The 18,799-nt window shown below is 45.7% G+C and overlaps 1 protein-coding gene across 5 annotated transcripts in view; it reads right to left on the bottom strand.

Annotated features, from left to right (window-relative positions):
- DGKB (diacylglycerol kinase beta) overlaps positions 1-18,799 on the bottom strand; it is a 438,667-nt gene that overhangs the window by 333,381 nt on the left and 86,487 nt on the right. For all 5 annotated transcript variants that reach the window (XM_083186797.1, XM_083186798.1, XM_083186799.1 and 2 more), the window contains exon 3: positions 4,836-4,912. In XM_083186797.1, coding sequence (XP_083042923.1) covers positions 4,836-4,912 — 77 coding nt within the window. The remainder of the gene's footprint in view (positions 1-4,835; positions 4,913-18,799) is intronic.

The following is an 18,799-nucleotide window of genomic DNA, read 5'->3' as shown; positions in this document are numbered from 1 at the left end:
GTGTTTTCCAAAAACATTCCTCCAGGCAGTCTAGCAGTACAGACTTTATCGATATCGATGCTTGAGCACAGATTATTAAATCAAAATAACTGAGGTAGTACTTAAGTCATATCACACACCTCCCAACTGTCCCACTTTCCGAGGGAACGTCCCGGTTTTTGGGGACATTCCCGCGCCTGCAGGAACCCCAGTGTCCTGCGGTGTTGAGGGGCAGTTGGGAGACCACCCAGCCTGAAGGGAATAGACGCTGTGCACAGCGTCTATTCAACAATGCAGTGCGGCAAAAAACGGGGTCGTGGCCTGAGGACACAACCTCCCGAGAGGCCACACCCCATTTCCATAGATAACGCCCCTTTTTGGGCACACGTGAGCTCAGCCGCGTGAGTGTCCCGTCTATTCAGCGATGCATGGCCTGAGGACATGACATCCCGTGAGGCCACGCCCCATTTCCATAGGTAACACCCTTTTCGGGCATTTTTCTGCCAAAATGTTCCGGAACACCGTTTCTGAAGGTCAGATAAAAATGACCTCATCCTGAATGGTGTTCCAGAACCTCTAGTAACTGCTGTGGGACAAAGGCACTGCCGCAGACTCCACGTTGGCCGGGGGAATAGAGTTCTGGCGACCTTATCAGCCTCCGAGTACATAAACATCACGTCACTGTGCGCATCCATGGTGCAATGTGCCAGTTATGTGATGCAGCGCAGCACGCACTGCACTCCCGTCCGCCTGAAATACACGCACTTCCTCCCATACTCTGAGTGGCCAGTGGCAACAGGTCTCTGAGCATCTGTGAGATAACTTGTGTGTGGCCTTCTTTCACCTTGGGGGTCAAACTCATGTTTAACTCAGTCAGCTGGGAATCAAACAGGTTTGTATCCACATTATCTACTGTATCTTTGGTTATTGTTTATTCTGACTGGCATCACGGTGTGTGGCATATGTATAATGGGCATCACGGTGTGTGGCAAATGTATAATGGCAATCACGGTGTGTGGCATATGTTCAATGGGCATCACGGTGTGTGGCATATGTATAATGGGCATCACGGTGTGTGGCATATGTATAATGGGCATCACGGTGTGTGGCATATGTATAATGGGCATCACGGTGTGTGGCAAATGTATAATGGCCATCACGGTGTGTGGCATATGTTTAATGGGCATCACAGTGTGTGGCATATGTATAATGGAGCATCACAGTGTGTGGCATATATATAATGGGCATCACGGTGTGTGGCATATGTATAATGGGCATTATGGTGTGTGGCATATGTATAATGAGCATCACCGTGTGTGGCATATGTATAATGGAGCATCACAGTGTGTGGCATATATATAATGGGCATCACGGTGTGTGGCATATGTATAATGGGCATTATGGTGTGTGGCATATGTATAATGAGCATCACCGTGTGTGGCATATGTATAATGAAGCACGGTTGCCGCATTTATGGGGGAGGGGCTTCAAAAAATCTCGCTCAGGGTGCTAGTAGGCCTCACACTGTTTGCAGCCCCACCCCCACAAAAGCTGATTGGTTATGACTAGAAATGAGCGGTTCAGATTCCATTGAATCCAAACCACTCCAACACAGAACACAGCTGGCCTGATTACCCACGAGCCGCTCGCGAGTTTCCGGCTTTGTTTGGAAACCTGAGCGCGCCCGAACGCGGGAATCTGGCGTCAGATTCTCGCGAGACGCTGAGTCTATAAAAGCTCGGCGTCCCAAGAATTCTGCGCCATTTCACACTCACGCTTCTAGCGTGCAGGAGCCTGGGTGAACTTCAACTTGGATCATCAATCACTTGTCAGTTGTCACATCAATCTAGTGTGCAGAGGGGTGTTGTGCAGAGGGGTGCAGTGCAGACAGAGTGCAGACAGAAGGGTGTTGTGCAGTGCAGAATGCAGAGGGGTTTGTGCTATGCAGATTCAGAGGGGTGTTGTGCAGTGTAGACTCAGGGGTTGTTGTTCAGTGCAGACTAGAGGGGTTTGTGCAGTGCAGAGGGGTGTCTGCTGGTCAGAGGAGTTTGTGGCAGTGCAGTCAGTGCAGACTCAGCAGAGGGGTTTGTGCAGTGTAGAGGGGTTTGTGCTGTGCAGACTGCAGAGGGGTTTGTGTGCTGTGTTATATATTATAATATTATATATAATTAAATGTACTTAATTATATTGATTGTACTGGTCGTGTGTTAGGCAGGCAGGCTGTCAGTCACTGTAGTGAGGTACAGTAGTACATAGGCATGCTGTCAGCTTTTGTTATTTTTTTTTTTTCATTGTGGTGTTTGGTCACTGTGGTGTGCTGCACTGCAATCCAATACACCATCTACTACTGTTAGAAGCAGAACAAGTTCAGTGTGTGGTTGTTCTGCCTCCATGGTCCACACAGTGTTATACAAGGCCCGTCCATAAAAAAGAAATACAATATAAAAATACATTTTGCAGTTCTTTAGTTCTTTATTTTTTTTGCTGTATACTGCACCCCAATAGTATACACCACAAGTTGCGTGTGTGATTGTTCTGCCTCCATGGTCCACACAGTGTTATCCAAGGCCCAGCCATAAAAAAGAAATACAATATAAAAATAAATTTAGCTGTTCTTTATTTTATTTTTTTGCTGTGTACTGCACCCCAATAGTATACACCACAAGTTCCGTGTGTGATTGTTCTGCATCCAAGCAGCGTTATACAAGCTGCGCATTAAAAACCAATTCAATTTAAAAAATCCTAATCAATTTTTCTCGTCTTTAATTATTCATTCTTTGTGTCTAGTGCACCCATAGTATATACTGTCAGAAGGTGGGTGTGTGATTGTTCTGCATCCAAGCAGCGTTATGCAAACTGCGCATTAAAATCAATTTAAATTTAAAAAATCCTAAACAATTTTTATTGTCTTTTATTATTCATTCTTTGTGTGTAGTGCACCCATAGTATATACTGTCAGAAGGTGGGTGTGTGATTGTTCGGCATGCAAGCAGCGTTATACAAACTGTGCATTAAAAACGAATTAAATTTAAAAAATCCTAATCAATTTTTCTCATCTTTATTCATTCTTTGTGTGTACTGCACCCATAGTATACTGTCAGAAGCCACTTGTGGGGCTTAGCATAGTTATCCAGCTACCTCCGTGTAACCTTTTACCCTAAAAACAATATTGCGATGTGTAAAGTGGTCTAAATTGTCTGGAAAGGGATGGAAATTAATGTTATTGAGGCTAATATTACTCTAGGGACAAAAAAACGCATAAATTTGGGCGTTTTCCCAAAAAATCCAAATCCAAAGCTTTTCACAGCTGCTCGACAAAGCCAATCCAAATCCAAATCTCGGTGACAAATCCAAATCTTTGGCCCCGGCGCTCATCCCTAGTTATGACCCAGGACAACACCTCATTCATGGTACTGGACACCAACCACTTGTACAGTTCAGTATAGTGGATAGCACCAGTGATTCATCAGAGTTCTGTGTAGCATCTAGACCCCTCCTGGCAATCTCATTCGGTTGTTCAGTTTACGTTCATTTAAAAAGTGGGGACCTCCCACTCCTGCTCATGAAGTTTAATGTAATGTGATTGCTTTAGATGGGTGGTGTTCAGTAATTAAGAAATTTATTATTTCTGCTAATGTAATAAACTGACTGATATTACAGGGCTTATGTTATGGCAGATCAGGTAAAGACGTCTTTCCTTTGCTCATCAGATTGTTATCACAGCTGTAAGTTTAATGTACGTATCCATACTTCTAGCATCAATTTATAGTGTTATATGGATATAAAAAGCTCATAGTTACACGGCTGAAGAGTGATCAGAATACACACTGCAGATTATAAAATCCCATGCCGATACGTTTGCCGTTTACATGGAAATGTTACAGAAATATTTTCAGAATATCCTATATCATCCATGTTACGTAACGAATGTCAGATTCATATTGAGATGAGCTCAGTTGCTACAAAAGAACAAGACAGAAAGTCTGGGCTCTCATGTCAGGGTTCTTTTCAGTAAAAGCACGGAAATGACTCAGGCATTCAAACCATCAACACGACTAGATATCTACTGTACCTTTAAAAAATAAATTATATAGTGATACAACCATTACAAAAAATATGGGCGAAACCTTATATGAATGGCTTCAGCAGTCTCAGCAGCTTATAACTAATGGGGTTATTCAGACCTGTTAGCAGAGATGGTTTTTTTTTAGCAAATGTACAAAACCATGCTGCCCTGCAGGTGGGGCAGATGTAACAGGTGCAGAGATAGTTATAGTAGGGTGTTACTTTGTTTCTGTGCAGAGTAAGTACTGGGTGCTTTATCCTTACACTGCAATTTTTTTTTTTTTTTGGGGGGGGGGGGGGGTGCTAAATATGCAAATTGCATCATTTAGCCCCACCCCCTCATTGAAGATCCATGAATCATGGAATGAGCCGTTCTGGGGGTGCCCTATATCAGGATGACATCTACATCAAGCCCCGCCCCCGAAGTGCTGCTGAAAGTCTCCTCCCCGGGCTTCTCTCTGAGAGGAGACTTTAAAAGTAAGCAACCCTGTTATGGTTTTACAGGAGATTGATTGCATTCAGAGCTGGTGTTCTCTGCACCCGAGGCTAAACGTCAATCTACCACTCCCCCAACCCCACACTGCCACCAATACCCACTTTCCTCAAGTGAAAAAGTGAAGGTGGCGTCAGCCACCACCTGTATTAAGTTCAACAAGGACATAGAAAATCTCGATTGCTATTATGCCAAGTGTTGTATTTTAGCTGTCATGTTTCTAAGCATCCTGATTATAGCCAAACCTATATCCGTATATATGTATTGTATATGCCAGTTAAACGGACGTAAGGATTACCTCTTCGGGGTTATATTTTGCCAACACTCCATGGCCATGAAACTCCTCTAAGACATCCTTAAGTTTCTTTGTTGAATCTAGAAGAAAGACAGGAAAACAGAAGATAGTGATTAGAATTTTTAGAATTTTTTTTTTTTTGCTTACTTTAAATGAGTTATCAACCTCCAGACGACTTTAATTTATTGGCTTCTAAATGCCCTCCTGAGCTTCCTTTTGCCAAGCAGATGGGATCATGGCTCCTTAAGTGCTTTGCAACCATTTATTTTCTATTGTCTTACAGTTAATTAAGTATTGCCGCCCCTGGACATGAGCATGTAGACCTCTGCTGTGCTCGCTGGATCGGATAGAACCGTATCCAGACAACAGCTTCTGTCAGCAATGCGTCTAGAAATAGCTCTTCTACAGGAAGGGAACACAATGGAGCTGAGTATTGTTGCTAAGAGCATTTCTAGACCCTGGTGCAGATTTGGGGCTAGGGCCACAGGGCTGCTATCAGAAATGCTGGGGCCCAGGACTGAAAAATAGGCAGAGCCTCCCTTTGGTGGCTAATTGGCTACCAGTCAACGAGTTCCAATTGACTTGTGGCCAAGGATAATTTCAAAATGCCACTGGTACTTTCTCCATGGCCACTGGCCCGTGCACCAAATACAACCAGCTGGCAGACTGGCACAATCCAAAGGCGGAGCCCCCTTACTGTCTGGACCTGGGATTGGAGACCTAGAAGTCCACCCCTGATGGTCTCCCTGCATACAGTATCTCCCAACATTGGTGGTAGTGGAGGAGGGACCTGGAAATAGGGGGTGTGATCTTGTGAGCAGGGGGAATGGCCTATGACTGTGGTACTTCCATGAGGCCACACCCCATTTTCCCCTCTGTTGAAAGCATGGCCCTCTGACTAACTGAATAAATGCTGTGTGCATGCTGTCGCAGTTGGAATCTCAGTTGCCCCCCCCCCCCTCATTGCCGGTCCTCGGTCTTAAAAAAATGGGACTGTCTCTTGAAATCGGGACAGTTGGGAGGTATACCCCGCAAGGTCACAATCAGGCATGGTAGCCCTTTGGGATCATGCCGACCGCATCAGAAGGAACAGGCTGGCCACATTTACCTACTAATAGAACCACATGCCACTATCTACAGCTACTATAAGTAACATGTAGTATAGTACCTGACCCTTACGCAGGAGCCCCTTTGTGTGATGCGCAGTTGCCTACGAAACAGCCGGAAGTGCTAGGGCTCCGCCCACCCCTATATTTTGGTGGTGAGGAGTAATAAAATTTACATAATTGAACCAGGATTATAATGCTGATGCACTACATTTCTCAGCAGCTCCAAACCTTCTTAGGCATGTGCGATGTGTACTCATACATAAGCACAAGAAAGTGCGAGCATCAGATGTGCGCAGTTTTGCGCAAATGTTCTCTTTATGACCGTGCGCACGGCTAATTTGCATAATTTGTGCAAGTCAAGGTAGACAGTTTGTAGCAATTGAAAGAACGAGAACAGTAAAGAGGTGCCAAATTAGGCCTCAATATCTCAGCGCAGTGACTCTAAGCAGAAGTAACGCAGTGACATCTGATAAACAGTCGCCACCATCGTAAATGTCTGACATTAATACTGTGCAATGCTCCAAACTACCCTCATAAATGAAACCGTCTTTCGTGTACTGTTAAGTTTTATTCTGCAAAAAGAAATGACCTTCTTCAATCCTTTCTTCCATTACCGAAGCAGAGAACAAAGGGATCACAAATTCATGTTTGCCTACAACCTTGACAGTACACAAACACATACACAGAGCCGTACATACTGGATGCATGCAGAATTACAGTGATAAATATTCATTCTATGGAGTCAGTTCCACTAGACACAACCACAACAAAATCTGTTGGATTTTATCATCTTCACTTATAAGACTAACCCAGGGAATCACATAAAATAAATAAGTATAGGACACATTAAGTGTACAGTATGAGACGTGATTATATTTATGCTACGTTCGGCCCGGGATACATATGGAGGTCCAGCGTTTCAGAGGGAATCCTGACAGGGGTCAGGTGAGTATATGACTGTATGTATGTATGTATGTATGTATGTATGTATTGTGGCAGGAGAGGTACTTTGCCACCTGGAAACAACTCTAGGGACTAGCGTGTCCCATCTTTTGCAGGGGATGGCGGAAGATTCGCCATCCGCCACCAGCTGCCGTAAGGGGACGTGCGCGCACGTCCCCTTAAAACGGGGCTCCCCCCGGGTCCCCGCCGCCTTGCCGCACCCTCCCCCCTAACCATGTCCGTCTCCCTGAAGCGGAGACGGACAGGGTTCCCGTTCCCCCGCCGACGAGAAACTGGGACGCACGTGCGTGTGAGACGCACGCGCGTCCCAGTCTCTATCGCCAGCACTCGCCAGTGCAAGGGATCTGCCGAGCGCCGGCCAAAGATGGGACACGCTACATCTGTAGATTGGCTGGTGGAACCTACTCACAGGGTTCCCATCCATTGGGACCAGGCCAGGTCATGTAGGCTTCTTGGCACAAGAAGCTGCTTCAATCAGCAAGCACCTGGCTGCTGGGTTTAAAGCAGAGTCTCTCCCATTATTCAGGGCTCCTGACGGCAGTTAGTGTCCAGGTGATAGGTCTGCTAGGGACAGTGGGATCCAGAAGATTGGGGCACTAGTGTCAGGAGGGCGGGACCTGAGGGGTTCCTGACTGAGTAAAAGGGAGTGAGGCAGGGCCTAACCTCCCGGGTTCTTTATTTGTATCTTTATTTTGAGCAACTTGAATAAAAGGTATTTGTTTTTTCACAAGCCGGGAGAAATTCGCTTGTGGAAGTTTTGTAACAGAGCACAATCCTACAAGAAACCTGTTACAGTATGTATGTATGTATGTTGGTATACGAAATACAGTATATGACTCCAGATATGGAAGAGCGTGACACTTGCTGGCCACACATCAGACCAACTTTCCTCCAACCATCCAACTAGTTGGTTGGATGGAATAAAAACCTGGTACTGGATGGGAGCAAATGTAGTTTGTAATTAAGTAATTTGTTTACCAAATCGGAAAATGGACAACAACTGTCACTCAGACAATGTACTGTAGTTGGACCTATTTGATTTAAACAATTTCACTGAATGTTTTTGTCCATTCTCCTGAGTTTGTGAGCAAATTGCTTGTTGCCATTTGCCCCATACAGTACCAGATTTTCAGTCCAACCAACCAACTATGGGATCGTAGGACTCAGATATGGGATCATAGGACTCAGATATGGGATCGTAGGACTCAGATATGGGAGCGTAGGACTCAGATATGGGAGCGTAGGACTCAGATATGGGAGCGTAGGACTCAGGTATGGGAGTGTAGGACTCAGGTATGGGAGCATAGGACTCAGATATGGGAGCGTAGGACTCAGGTATGGGAGCATAGGACTCAGGTATGGGAGTGTAGGACTCAGGTATGGGAGCATAGGACTCAGGTATGGGAGTGTAGGACTCAGGTATGGGAGCGTAGGATTTAGATAGGGGAGCAGGATTCAGATAGGGGATCATAGGACTCAGATACTGTATTGAAGTGTAGGATTCAGATAAGGGCAGCACGGACAGTGTAATGGTTAGCATTACTGCCTCACATTGCTGAGGTCATGGGTTCGAGACCCACCAGGGCCCTTACTGTGCAGAGTTTGTATATTCTCCCCGTACTTGTGTGGGTTTACTCCGGTTTCCTTCCACAATCCAGAAATATACTGGTAGGCTAATTGGCTTTGAACAAAATTAACCCTAGAATGTCTGTGTGTGCATGTACATGTGGTAGGGAATATAGATTGTAAGCTCCACTGGGGCAGGGACCGATGTGAATGGGCAACTATACTCTGTACAGCGCTGCGGAATATGTGTGTGCTATATAAGAAACTGTAAATAAATAAATAATAAATAAATAATATGGGAGCGAAGGACTAGATATGTTGGGCTGCTAAAAGGGAGGATTTGGGGTGGGCAAGTGGAAAATAAGTATACTAACCTGACCACTTTTGGGATGCCCTCTATAGGTCATTTTTATTTATTTGCAGTTTCTTATATAGTGCAGCAGATTCCGTTGCACTTTACAATTGTAGACAGTGATATCACAAACTGGGTAACAACAGACAGGCTTGGAGGTAGGAGGGCCCTGCTGCAAGCTTACAATCTATAGGGACATAGGAGCAGGGAGGCGCCACTACTAGGCAGCAGTAGACATTTGTCTAGGGTGCCGGCACCGGAGCGTATGTCTCGGAGAGTATGTCTCGGAGTTAGGAGTGTATGTCTTGGAGTAAGGAGAGTATGTCTCGAAATTAAGAGAGTATGTCTCAAAGAGTATGTCTCTGAGTTAGGAGAGTATGTCTCGGAGTTAGGAGACTATGTCTCGTAGTTAGGAGACTATGGGCCTTATTCTGGTTGGTGCGGCCGGGCCGTACGCGTACGTCCCGGGGTTTTTTATGATCTGCGCATGCGTACATTCGCTAATGCGCAGGCGCGAACACTCCACAACGCTTACGGACGGGTCTCTACGTGCGAAAAAACCTATACGCGAGTGTACGGGCATTGGGGGCGGCATAGGGGCGTGATGAGGGGAGCGGCCGAAATAATGAGGGAAAATGGGCGTAAATATGGGCGTACACGGGGGTGTGCACCAAAAATGAGCGGTGCTACTACCGCACGATCGACTAAGGCACCGTTCATTTCGGACACAAAACAGGCGTCCGCCAACCGCCATCTCAAACCACCCCTACAGATACCGCATGCCAGCGTGCGCCTGGGTTAGCTAATTTACGCTGATTACTACCAAACACATACACCTGAATGTAATAACCAATGCTGCCGTCTATTAAGTCCAAACCATGATTTCACTACCTGCAAGCCACACACAGCACTCAAACACATTGGAAGCTTATCTTTCTATACTTCTCGACATTTAAAGGTTTGTTTAATTTAAGGTAAGAATCTTTGTAAGACCTGCTTATATATGCTAAGGTAGGTATTTGTTAAACAGTTATACACATTCACTACGTGCTTTCATAGACTTTACACAGTAGCACACTCAATCTACACAAGTCGACATGTGTCAACGTGTTCACTCTAATACAAACATAGGTTTTGTATTTATGATACAATAACATAAACCACATCTAACACCTACAACGGATGTTTCAGCAATGTTTAAGCCCATGGCCACTATTTTGCACATTAATTAATTCAATCAATTAATTAATTTTCATAATTCTAGTTGAAAGGCAAGATTTGCAGGTCCATATATGTGAAGGGTATGTCAGCGTACACGGACGTACGCTCACTCTCACGAGCGGTGACATAAGCTGAATTTTCTATTGAAAACAATAGGGACCCGTCCGTGCAAGCTGGCGTACGCTCAGATAGCCGCAAGAAGTCGGTGGGAAGACGGCCGAGAGACGTCCGTAAACGGCGGTGTACGCTCAATTGTACGCCAGTTGTCGGAGTGTAAGGGCTGGCCCGTCCGTGTACGTTGGCGTACGCTCAATTGTACGCCACTCCCCTTTGCCGATATTTCTGGCCGTACGTATGCGGCTGAGTTGTGGGTGGACTTAACCCCAACGGCCGCGTACGGATAGCGTACGTTGTTTTGGTACGTACGCACGTTTGGCCGCACCGATCAGAATAAGCTCCTATGTTACTATGTAAAACCACTCTCCCAAATCTATCTCTCTCCGCACATGTTACATCTGCCCCACCTGCAGTGCAGCATGCTTTTTACCATTTGAGAAAGATTTTGCTTTGAATCAGGCCCTTTGTCTGAGCAGTTTGGCTACATAGAGAGAGGCACTTGTACATTTTTGGCACTAGAACGGCGCCCACGATATTGATCTTAGGCATTGCAAGGAAAAAAATCGCATTGGTCGCATCGCATGCGGCCAAAAAACGACGCGATTACCGCAATTTTACATAGGGAACAATGTTAAATGGCCCAATTGACCCGATTTCACATAGGGAACAATGTTAAATGGCCCACAGACCCCAAATACCCACCCTAAAGTGTGAAATGGCCCCCCCCCCAATTGTTAACGCCACCCCACGATCAACGTCAACCCGAAGCGTGGCGAGCGGCGGCGGTACGCGTCCTCCGACCTTTTCATACCCCCACTATCCACGTCGGCGTGAAGTTGAGAATAGAAAGTGTGGCGAGCGCAGCGAGCCACCGAGCCCGAAGCGTATCACAGGAATCCGCGTCCCCTCGCGAGCTTCACAGGTATCCACGTCCCCTCGCGGGGCTCGCTGCGCTCACCACGCTTCGGGCTCGGTGGCTCGCTGCGCTCGCCACACTTTCTATTCTCGACTCCACGCTGACGTGGATAGTGGGGGTATGAAAAGGTCGGAGGACGCGTACCGCCGCCCATCGCGGGCTCGCTGCGCTCGCCACGCTTCGGGTTGACGTTGATCGTGGGGTGGCGTTAACAATTGGGGGGCCATTTCACACTGCAGGGTGGGTATTTGGGGTCTGTGGGCCATTTAACATTGTTCCCTATGTGAAATCGGGTCAATTGGGCCATTTAACATGGTTCCCTATGTAAAATCGCGGTAATCGCGTCGGTCGCATCGCATGCGGTTTTTGGCCGCATGTGATGCGACCGAGGCGATTTACCTTTTACCATTCATTTCTATGTGAAATTGCAGGCATCGCATCGGTCGCATCGCATGCCATTATAATGGCATGCGATGCCCACGATGGGCGCCGTTCTAGGTAACAAGTACCCATTTTTTTCTTTTTTTTTCCTTTTCTTTTCTAATTTTTGTAAATGTATTTGTTAATGTTAAGATTGCCTGCCTAGCTCTGAGGCCTAGATCTACCTCGGGGTGCTCTCTCTCTGCTCGCTGGGACAGAGAGAGGCCTTGCTTTAATACTTTTTTCCACCTTTACTGTGATGCTATCCACTGGCATAGGTTAATATAACAGACCATAACAACTCCCACCAAGATTCTATAGGGAATGCCCCATTACTCTCATATAACATAACATCCTGGAATATAGAGGGACTTAATACCCCAGTGAAACGAAAGAAAGTGCTCTCCCACCTTAATCGCTTAAAACCCTATATTTTATTCCTTCATGAAACACACTGGACCATAGATCCTAGAAATTCTCTAAAAGCCCCCTGGATCGGAGAATGCATATCTGCCCCTTACACTAACAAAACCAGAGGTGTAGCCATAATATTTCGGAAAAACCTACAATATATTTGTAAGAAGAAATTCATAGATCCAGAGGGAAGATATATCTTATTAGAAGCGTCTATCGATAATGTAGATTACTTGTTGGTTAATGTATATGCCCCGAACACTTCTTACAAAACTTTTTATGCAGTACTTCTACAGAAGATCCTGTCTTGGGGAAACAAGAATCTGATTTTGGGAGGAGACTTCAACTCAGTCGTCGATCCATCCATAGACAGGTCACCTGCCACTGGCATTGACAGCAATTTTCTTCTCTCCTTCTGCTCTCAACTAGACCTTGTAGACCCCTGGAGAATACACCACCCACTACATAGAGAATTCTCCTTATTTTCACACCCACATTCAACTCACTCACGAATAGATTACATCTTTACATCCCAGCATTTGCTCCCTAAAATCACCCACACTTCTATTAAAGATATCATTATCACTGATCACGCTCCCATATCTTTAACCCTTCACCTTACGTTGCCACAATATTTCTCAAAGAGCTGGAGATTCCCCGCCTATCTTATACATTCTGAAGGCTTTCGTCTACATTTAAAACAGAACTGGCGCAATTATGCGACAGATAATTCAGTTCATGAAGATGACCCTTCGTTGTTCTGGGGGCCTCGAAAGCTGTCCTTAGAGGACACATAGGGCGAAATGTAATAGAGTGCGATTTTTTAGACATGTGCGATTTTTGGTCAAAAACGGCCGAAATCGCACATTTTTCGAAAATCGCACATTTAATAGGTTGAAAATCGCGGTAAAAAATCGCACTTTTTACCGCGAAATCGCACTTTTAGAAGTGCGATTTTTAGTCACATTTCAATTCGCATCCAGATGTTTTCCCATTATAAAGTATACAACTCGCAAATGTAATAGGGTGCGATTTTTGGTCAATGTTACCAAAAATCGCAAAAAAAATAGACCAGGTTCTGACAGGCGAATTTGACAGAACCATGCACAGATCATTGAGATCTGTGCATGGTTCTGTTAATAAAAATGTGTAAAAGTGTTTTTATAAAAAAAAAAACGGCGTGGGGTCCCCCCTCCTAAGCATAACCAGCCCCGGGCTCATTGAGCCGGACCTGGTTCCAAAAATACGGGGGACAAAAAATCTGGGGGTCCCCCGTATTTTGAAACCAGCACCGGGCTCCAACAGCCCGCGGTGTCATGCCACAGCCGGGGGACACTTTTTATACAAGGTCCCCCGGCCAAAACATGAGCACCGTGGCTGGTCAGCCTTGGACGGGGTACCTGGAGGAGTGGGGACCCCCCCAATAAAGGGGTCCCCCCCCCCCCAGGCTTCACCCGTCCAGGGCTGAAGCCCGGGGCTGTCACCGGCGTCCGTGGCCAGTGGACGCCGGCCTGATAGGGTTAAATCCATCATACATATCATTACATTGCTTTTTACCGGCGAACTACAAGTGCCAGCAGACCTCCCCCGCATGCTGGGACTTGGAGAACCACAAGTCCCAGCATGCAGGGCATTAATGGGCCCGCTGGGACTTGTAGTCCACCTGTAAAAAGAATGTTTATAAAAAACACACACACAGAGAAGTACAAGTTTATTACACACACACACCTCAATTTTACACCAGCATACTTACCATTCCTGGATCCAGCGCTGGTCTGGCTGCTTTACAGCCGGCTCCCCCCGCACTGACAGGCAGCGGGGAGAACCGCTTTCTCCGTTGCCTGTCACCGGCTTTCTCCGTAGCTTCTGTAGCTCTGTCCCAGTGCTACAGAGGCTGAGAGCGTGATTGGCTGAGCTACAGTATGCGTCTCCATGGAGACGCATAGCTCAGTCCTGATTGGCTGAGCTATGCGTCTCCATGGAGACGCATACTGTAGCTCAGCCAATCACGCTCTCAGCCTCTGTAGCACTGTAGCATTACAAAATGCTTAGTAGTGAACTAGACCCCACGTTGACTAAATTATACAACCACATCCTATCCTCTGGGGCTGCCCCAATCAGATTTAACGAAGCGAGAATCATAGTGATAGCAAAGCCAGGAAAAGACCCCTCGCTCACAAGTTCTTACCGCCCCATATCACTCTTGAACCAAGACCTTAAAATTCTGACTAAACTTATGGCCAATAGACTACAAGACCCCTTAGCTCGCCTAATCTCACCCGCTCAGCTGGGATTTGTTAAAGGTAGGCAGTCAGTACAAGGAATCCACGCAGCCATAGCTGCGATCACACATACTTGTTCCCAACAGATGCAAAACAACATCTTAATCAATCTAGATGCCGAAAAGGCCTTTGACAAGATTGCATGGCCCTACTTAACCAGAGTACTCCGTCATCAAGGTTTTGGGGAAACCTTTTGCAAGCTTGTCTCTACCCTTTACACTAGTCCCACAGCTCAAGTGTTGGTCAACAACATGCTATCCTCATCTTTCTGTCTAGAGAGAGGAACACGGCAGGAATGCCCCCTCTCCCCACTACTTTTTAACCTAGCATTATAACCATTTATTAGGTACATCACACAGCTGCGGGGCTATTCTGGGATAACTATAGGCAACAGAGAATTGCGAATTATAGCTTTTGCAGATGACCTGCTGATTTTTATGTCTAACCCAAACCAAGACATTCCCCAACTAACCTCAGCCATTAGCAGATTCTCATCTTTTGCTGGCTTCTTGATCAACTTTGAAAAATCGGAAGCACTAGCCATGTTCGTGCGAGCGAGATTTTGCCAGACTACCCCTTTTCCCTTCAAATGAGCTACGAATAACATCACCTTCCTGGGCATAGCTCTTACACCGCATACCCGGGATCTTTACTACCATACTATTACCCCTGTCATACGTAAAATACAAACTGAACTTAACCTTTGGCAGGATTTGCCATTGAATTTGTTGGGTCGTTGTAACTTGGTCAAGATGGCTAGTTTCCCCAAGCTTCTCTATATCCTACAAATGACCCCTCTTCTAGTAACCAAATCGGAACTCACAACATTGAACACTACCATCTCCCGTTTCATCTGGAACAAAAAACGTCCGAGAATTAGTTACAAGAAAATGACACAAACGGTTAATAGGGGAGGAACTAACCTACCCAATACTAAACAATACAACTTGGCCTGCCTTCTACGTTTCGCGATAGATTGGATCACGAAATCTAACATATACACAGACGTAACACTAGAGTCTCAACTATGTACTCCTCTCTCCCTCACTTACCTGCTACATGCCAAGCCCTCTATCTTACAACGCAAGATAATCTGTTATTGACTACAACTGTGCGGGCTTGGCAGATATCTAGGAAAACATTAAAACTCCAACACCGCCATTCCTTATTCCTACCCTTGGTAGGCAACTTAGATTTCCAAAAAGGCTTTGCTACGACACCTTTCACAGAGTGGAGACCCGCTGACATTACGACCCTACGGGACTTGCTGAATACTTCTAACAAGCCACTGACATTCGCGGAGGCCTCACAGAAATATAATCTAAAACCCCAGCATAAATTTGCATACTTTCAGGCATCCCATTATTTGCGATCTGTCTTGTCCAGGCTGCGGAACCAGGACTTTACAAATCCTTTAGACTCTTTACACCGCACCACATTCTACTCCACATCTATTATATACTCACGGATACGTACTGAACTTGACCCAGAGACGGAACTTCTAGAGATACCCAAATGGACAACCCAAATCCCTTCCCTCTCCCCCGAGACCCTCATGAAAACCTTTCAACTTAATTTAAAACTTATCCCAGCAAGTTTTTACCAAGAAATGGCTTATAAAATGCTCCATAGAGCATACTTATCACCTAAACAACGACATTGGGTGTCGCTGAAGGGACTAAATGCCCCAAATGTTCCACAGACGATGCAGACATTTTACACTGCTTCTGGGACTGTCATCATATACAGAAATTTTGGAAAGACCTCTGTCAATACAGCGCCACAACCCTAAACATATCTTTTAGCTGTACCATCTCTTGGGCACTCTTTGGATGCCTAACCGACCAACCCCAAATTCCAAAATATAGCAAAAAACTTGTGTTTATCCTGTCTGCAGTGGGCAGAAAAGCTATACTACAACAGTGGATACATAGCTCTGCACCTACTACCCACATGGCAACCACTAGGCTTCTATTCCTGTTCACTATGGACTGGCTAGAAACGACTCTACATAAAGAAAAACTAACACCCTCCCTTTTCCAATGCTGGAAAAAATACATACAGACTCTACCTCCCCACACTAAAACAGCAATACAAAACTGTTTTCAACATACTACATGGTACTCTTACCAACTCCTTGCTAATCACAATCCTATTTCCTCTTGACTGACCACCTCGACTTTCCCTATATCTTCACCTAACCTTGACTAGATGGTTACTCTGTGGATGGATCGACAGCTCTTGGACGCGGGTAGGCAATAGGTTATAGTAGTAGTAGATGATTATTCTTACTAGTTTAAAATTAAAATAGAAAAAAACTGCTAGACATAAGCTCTAAATTTGTTGCATTTTAGCACATGATCATTCTGAATGTAGCTAACGGACAATGTATGCTACCTTGCACACATCCTGCCGACAGGCCGACCGCTGGATGGAAACACACATGTAGGGTATGCAGTGGCGTAACTTGGGGTCCGCAGCCCCTGCGATGGCGGGGGGGAGCAGGCTCCACCAGGGCGCAGGTTAAAGGGTTGGCTTGTACATAGCATTGTACAATCGCCGCCTGGGATCCCGGAATACACAGCAGCGCTGCGCGCAAGGTGGAAGGGCAGCGGGCATGATGGAAGGGGGAGCGCTCTCTGACTGTCCATGTGAGGACGCAGTGACAGGTTCAGTGAGCGTCCTCAATCAGACAGCCGAACTCGCCAGAGAGCGCTCCCCCTTCCACCATGCCCGCTGTCCTTCCAGCTTGCGCGCAGCGCTGCTGTGTGCAGCGATGCGGCCATTGTACAATGCTGTACAGTTTTTCCACCTGCCTCGCCGTTCCTGGCCACAGCGATCAGATAGGCTGTCTGATCACTGTGGCCAGGAACAGCGTGGCAGGTGGAAAACTCAGTAATGACATGGCAGGACGCGGTAAGAAGGAGGGGAGAGAGATCGCGCTCACCTCCGCTAGCTATTAGCTGGGGAATGTGTGACTGTGACAAATGTCAGTGTCCAGCTTCCCCCGATCCCCACTCCCCAGGCGGCGCCAGAATTTATTTTGGCAAGGGGGAGCAAAATTGCTAGTTACGCCACTGAGCGTATGTTGCCTGTCCCTCTTTCTTCGTCTAAGCTCTCAATTTCTTTTTAGTTACGTAAAACTTTAATGTCACTGATATCATTGGATCTGTTGTAATTATATGGTTGCAGTTTAAGATGAAACTTTCACACCAACGATTTGTACCACCAAATTACTGCAATCCTTACTTATTTATTTATTTACAGTTTCTTATATAGCGCAGCAGATTCCGTTGCGCTTTACAATAGTAGACAGTGATAAAACAAACTGGGTAACAGACAGACTTGAGGGTTAGAGGGCCCTGCTGCAAGCTTACAATCTATAGATTACTTTGAAGCCTGAAGATGTTTCAGTTTGTATTGAATGCATTGTGTTTAATGTGCAAATTTTTCAATAAAACACATATTGAAAAAAAAAGAGACTATGTCTGGGATTTAGGAGAGTATGTCTTGGAGTTAGGAGTGTATGTCTCGGAGTTAGGAGAGTATGTCTCATAGTTAGGAGACTATGTCTGGGAGTTAGGAGAGTATGTCTCGGAGTTAGAAGAGTGTCTCAGATATGGGATTGCCTTTGTTGTATACTTTTATAATACAGAATCAAATGATATAACACTTATATGAGTACAATATGAACGGCCTATGTAAGTTATACAGTGTTATACTGTTATGTGCATTCAGCATTGCAGTAACAATCATCATAGCAACTGGGAATTGTGCAATAGCAAACACTTATAGAAGTATAATGTAGATACAGTTATCACACTTGGGGCCAGATGTATTAAGCCTTAACAAGAGATAAATGCAAGGGTGATAAAGAGAGATAAACGTCCAGCCAATCAGCTCCTTACTGACTTTTTTCAAACACAGCCTGTAACATGGCAGTTGGCAGGTGATTGGCTGGACGTTTATCTCTCCTTATCACCCTTCAATTTATCGCTTGTTAAGGCTTAATATATCTGCCCCTTGGTGCGGTTCTATAAAGGAGGTTATGAGAAAGGACCCTGTGTTAGAAGAAGCAGATCGATGAGCATTTACCCATTTGTAATCTAAACAGGTGCATGAAATCCTACTAATGAAGATATTTCAGTGAATTTTAAGTTTCACATATTGCAAAGCTGAGACTGGCTTACTGTACTGGGTGATGGCCATGGCCACTAGAGGGGGATGTGGTGCAGTGACCCATAGAAGTAAGTGATCTATCATATACTCTCCTAGAGCCTGTTTCTAGCTCCCCCCCCCCCCCCACAGTACACTTAGGACAAAACTGTTCCTCCATGTCCACACCTGCAGCCAGCTCCAAAAAGAGACCCCCTATTCTGGGTGGGGTGAGGGATCCCCAGTGGATGTAGGCTGGCTGCAGATGCTCATGGGGGTGTCTACTGATGCCCCAGGGGAATTAGGGACAGAAATAACCAAAACTAAAATTCGGGATTCAAGATGCGACACAACAAAGGGGAGGAAGGGGAATAGAAATAAGAGACAGAGGGGCAAGTTGCTGATGATAACGCAGCAGCCAATCATCTCCCAACGGCCATTTCTTTTTAAAT

The sequence above is a fragment of the Crinia signifera genome, chromosome 5, assembly GCF_055691185.1.
Source record: "Crinia signifera chromosome 5, ASM5569118v1, whole genome shotgun sequence".
Lineage (NCBI taxonomy): Eukaryota > Metazoa > Chordata > Amphibia > Anura > Myobatrachidae > Crinia > Crinia signifera.
The sequence above is the reverse complement of the archived record's forward strand: the minus strand, read 5'-3'. Positions and strand labels throughout refer to the sequence as shown.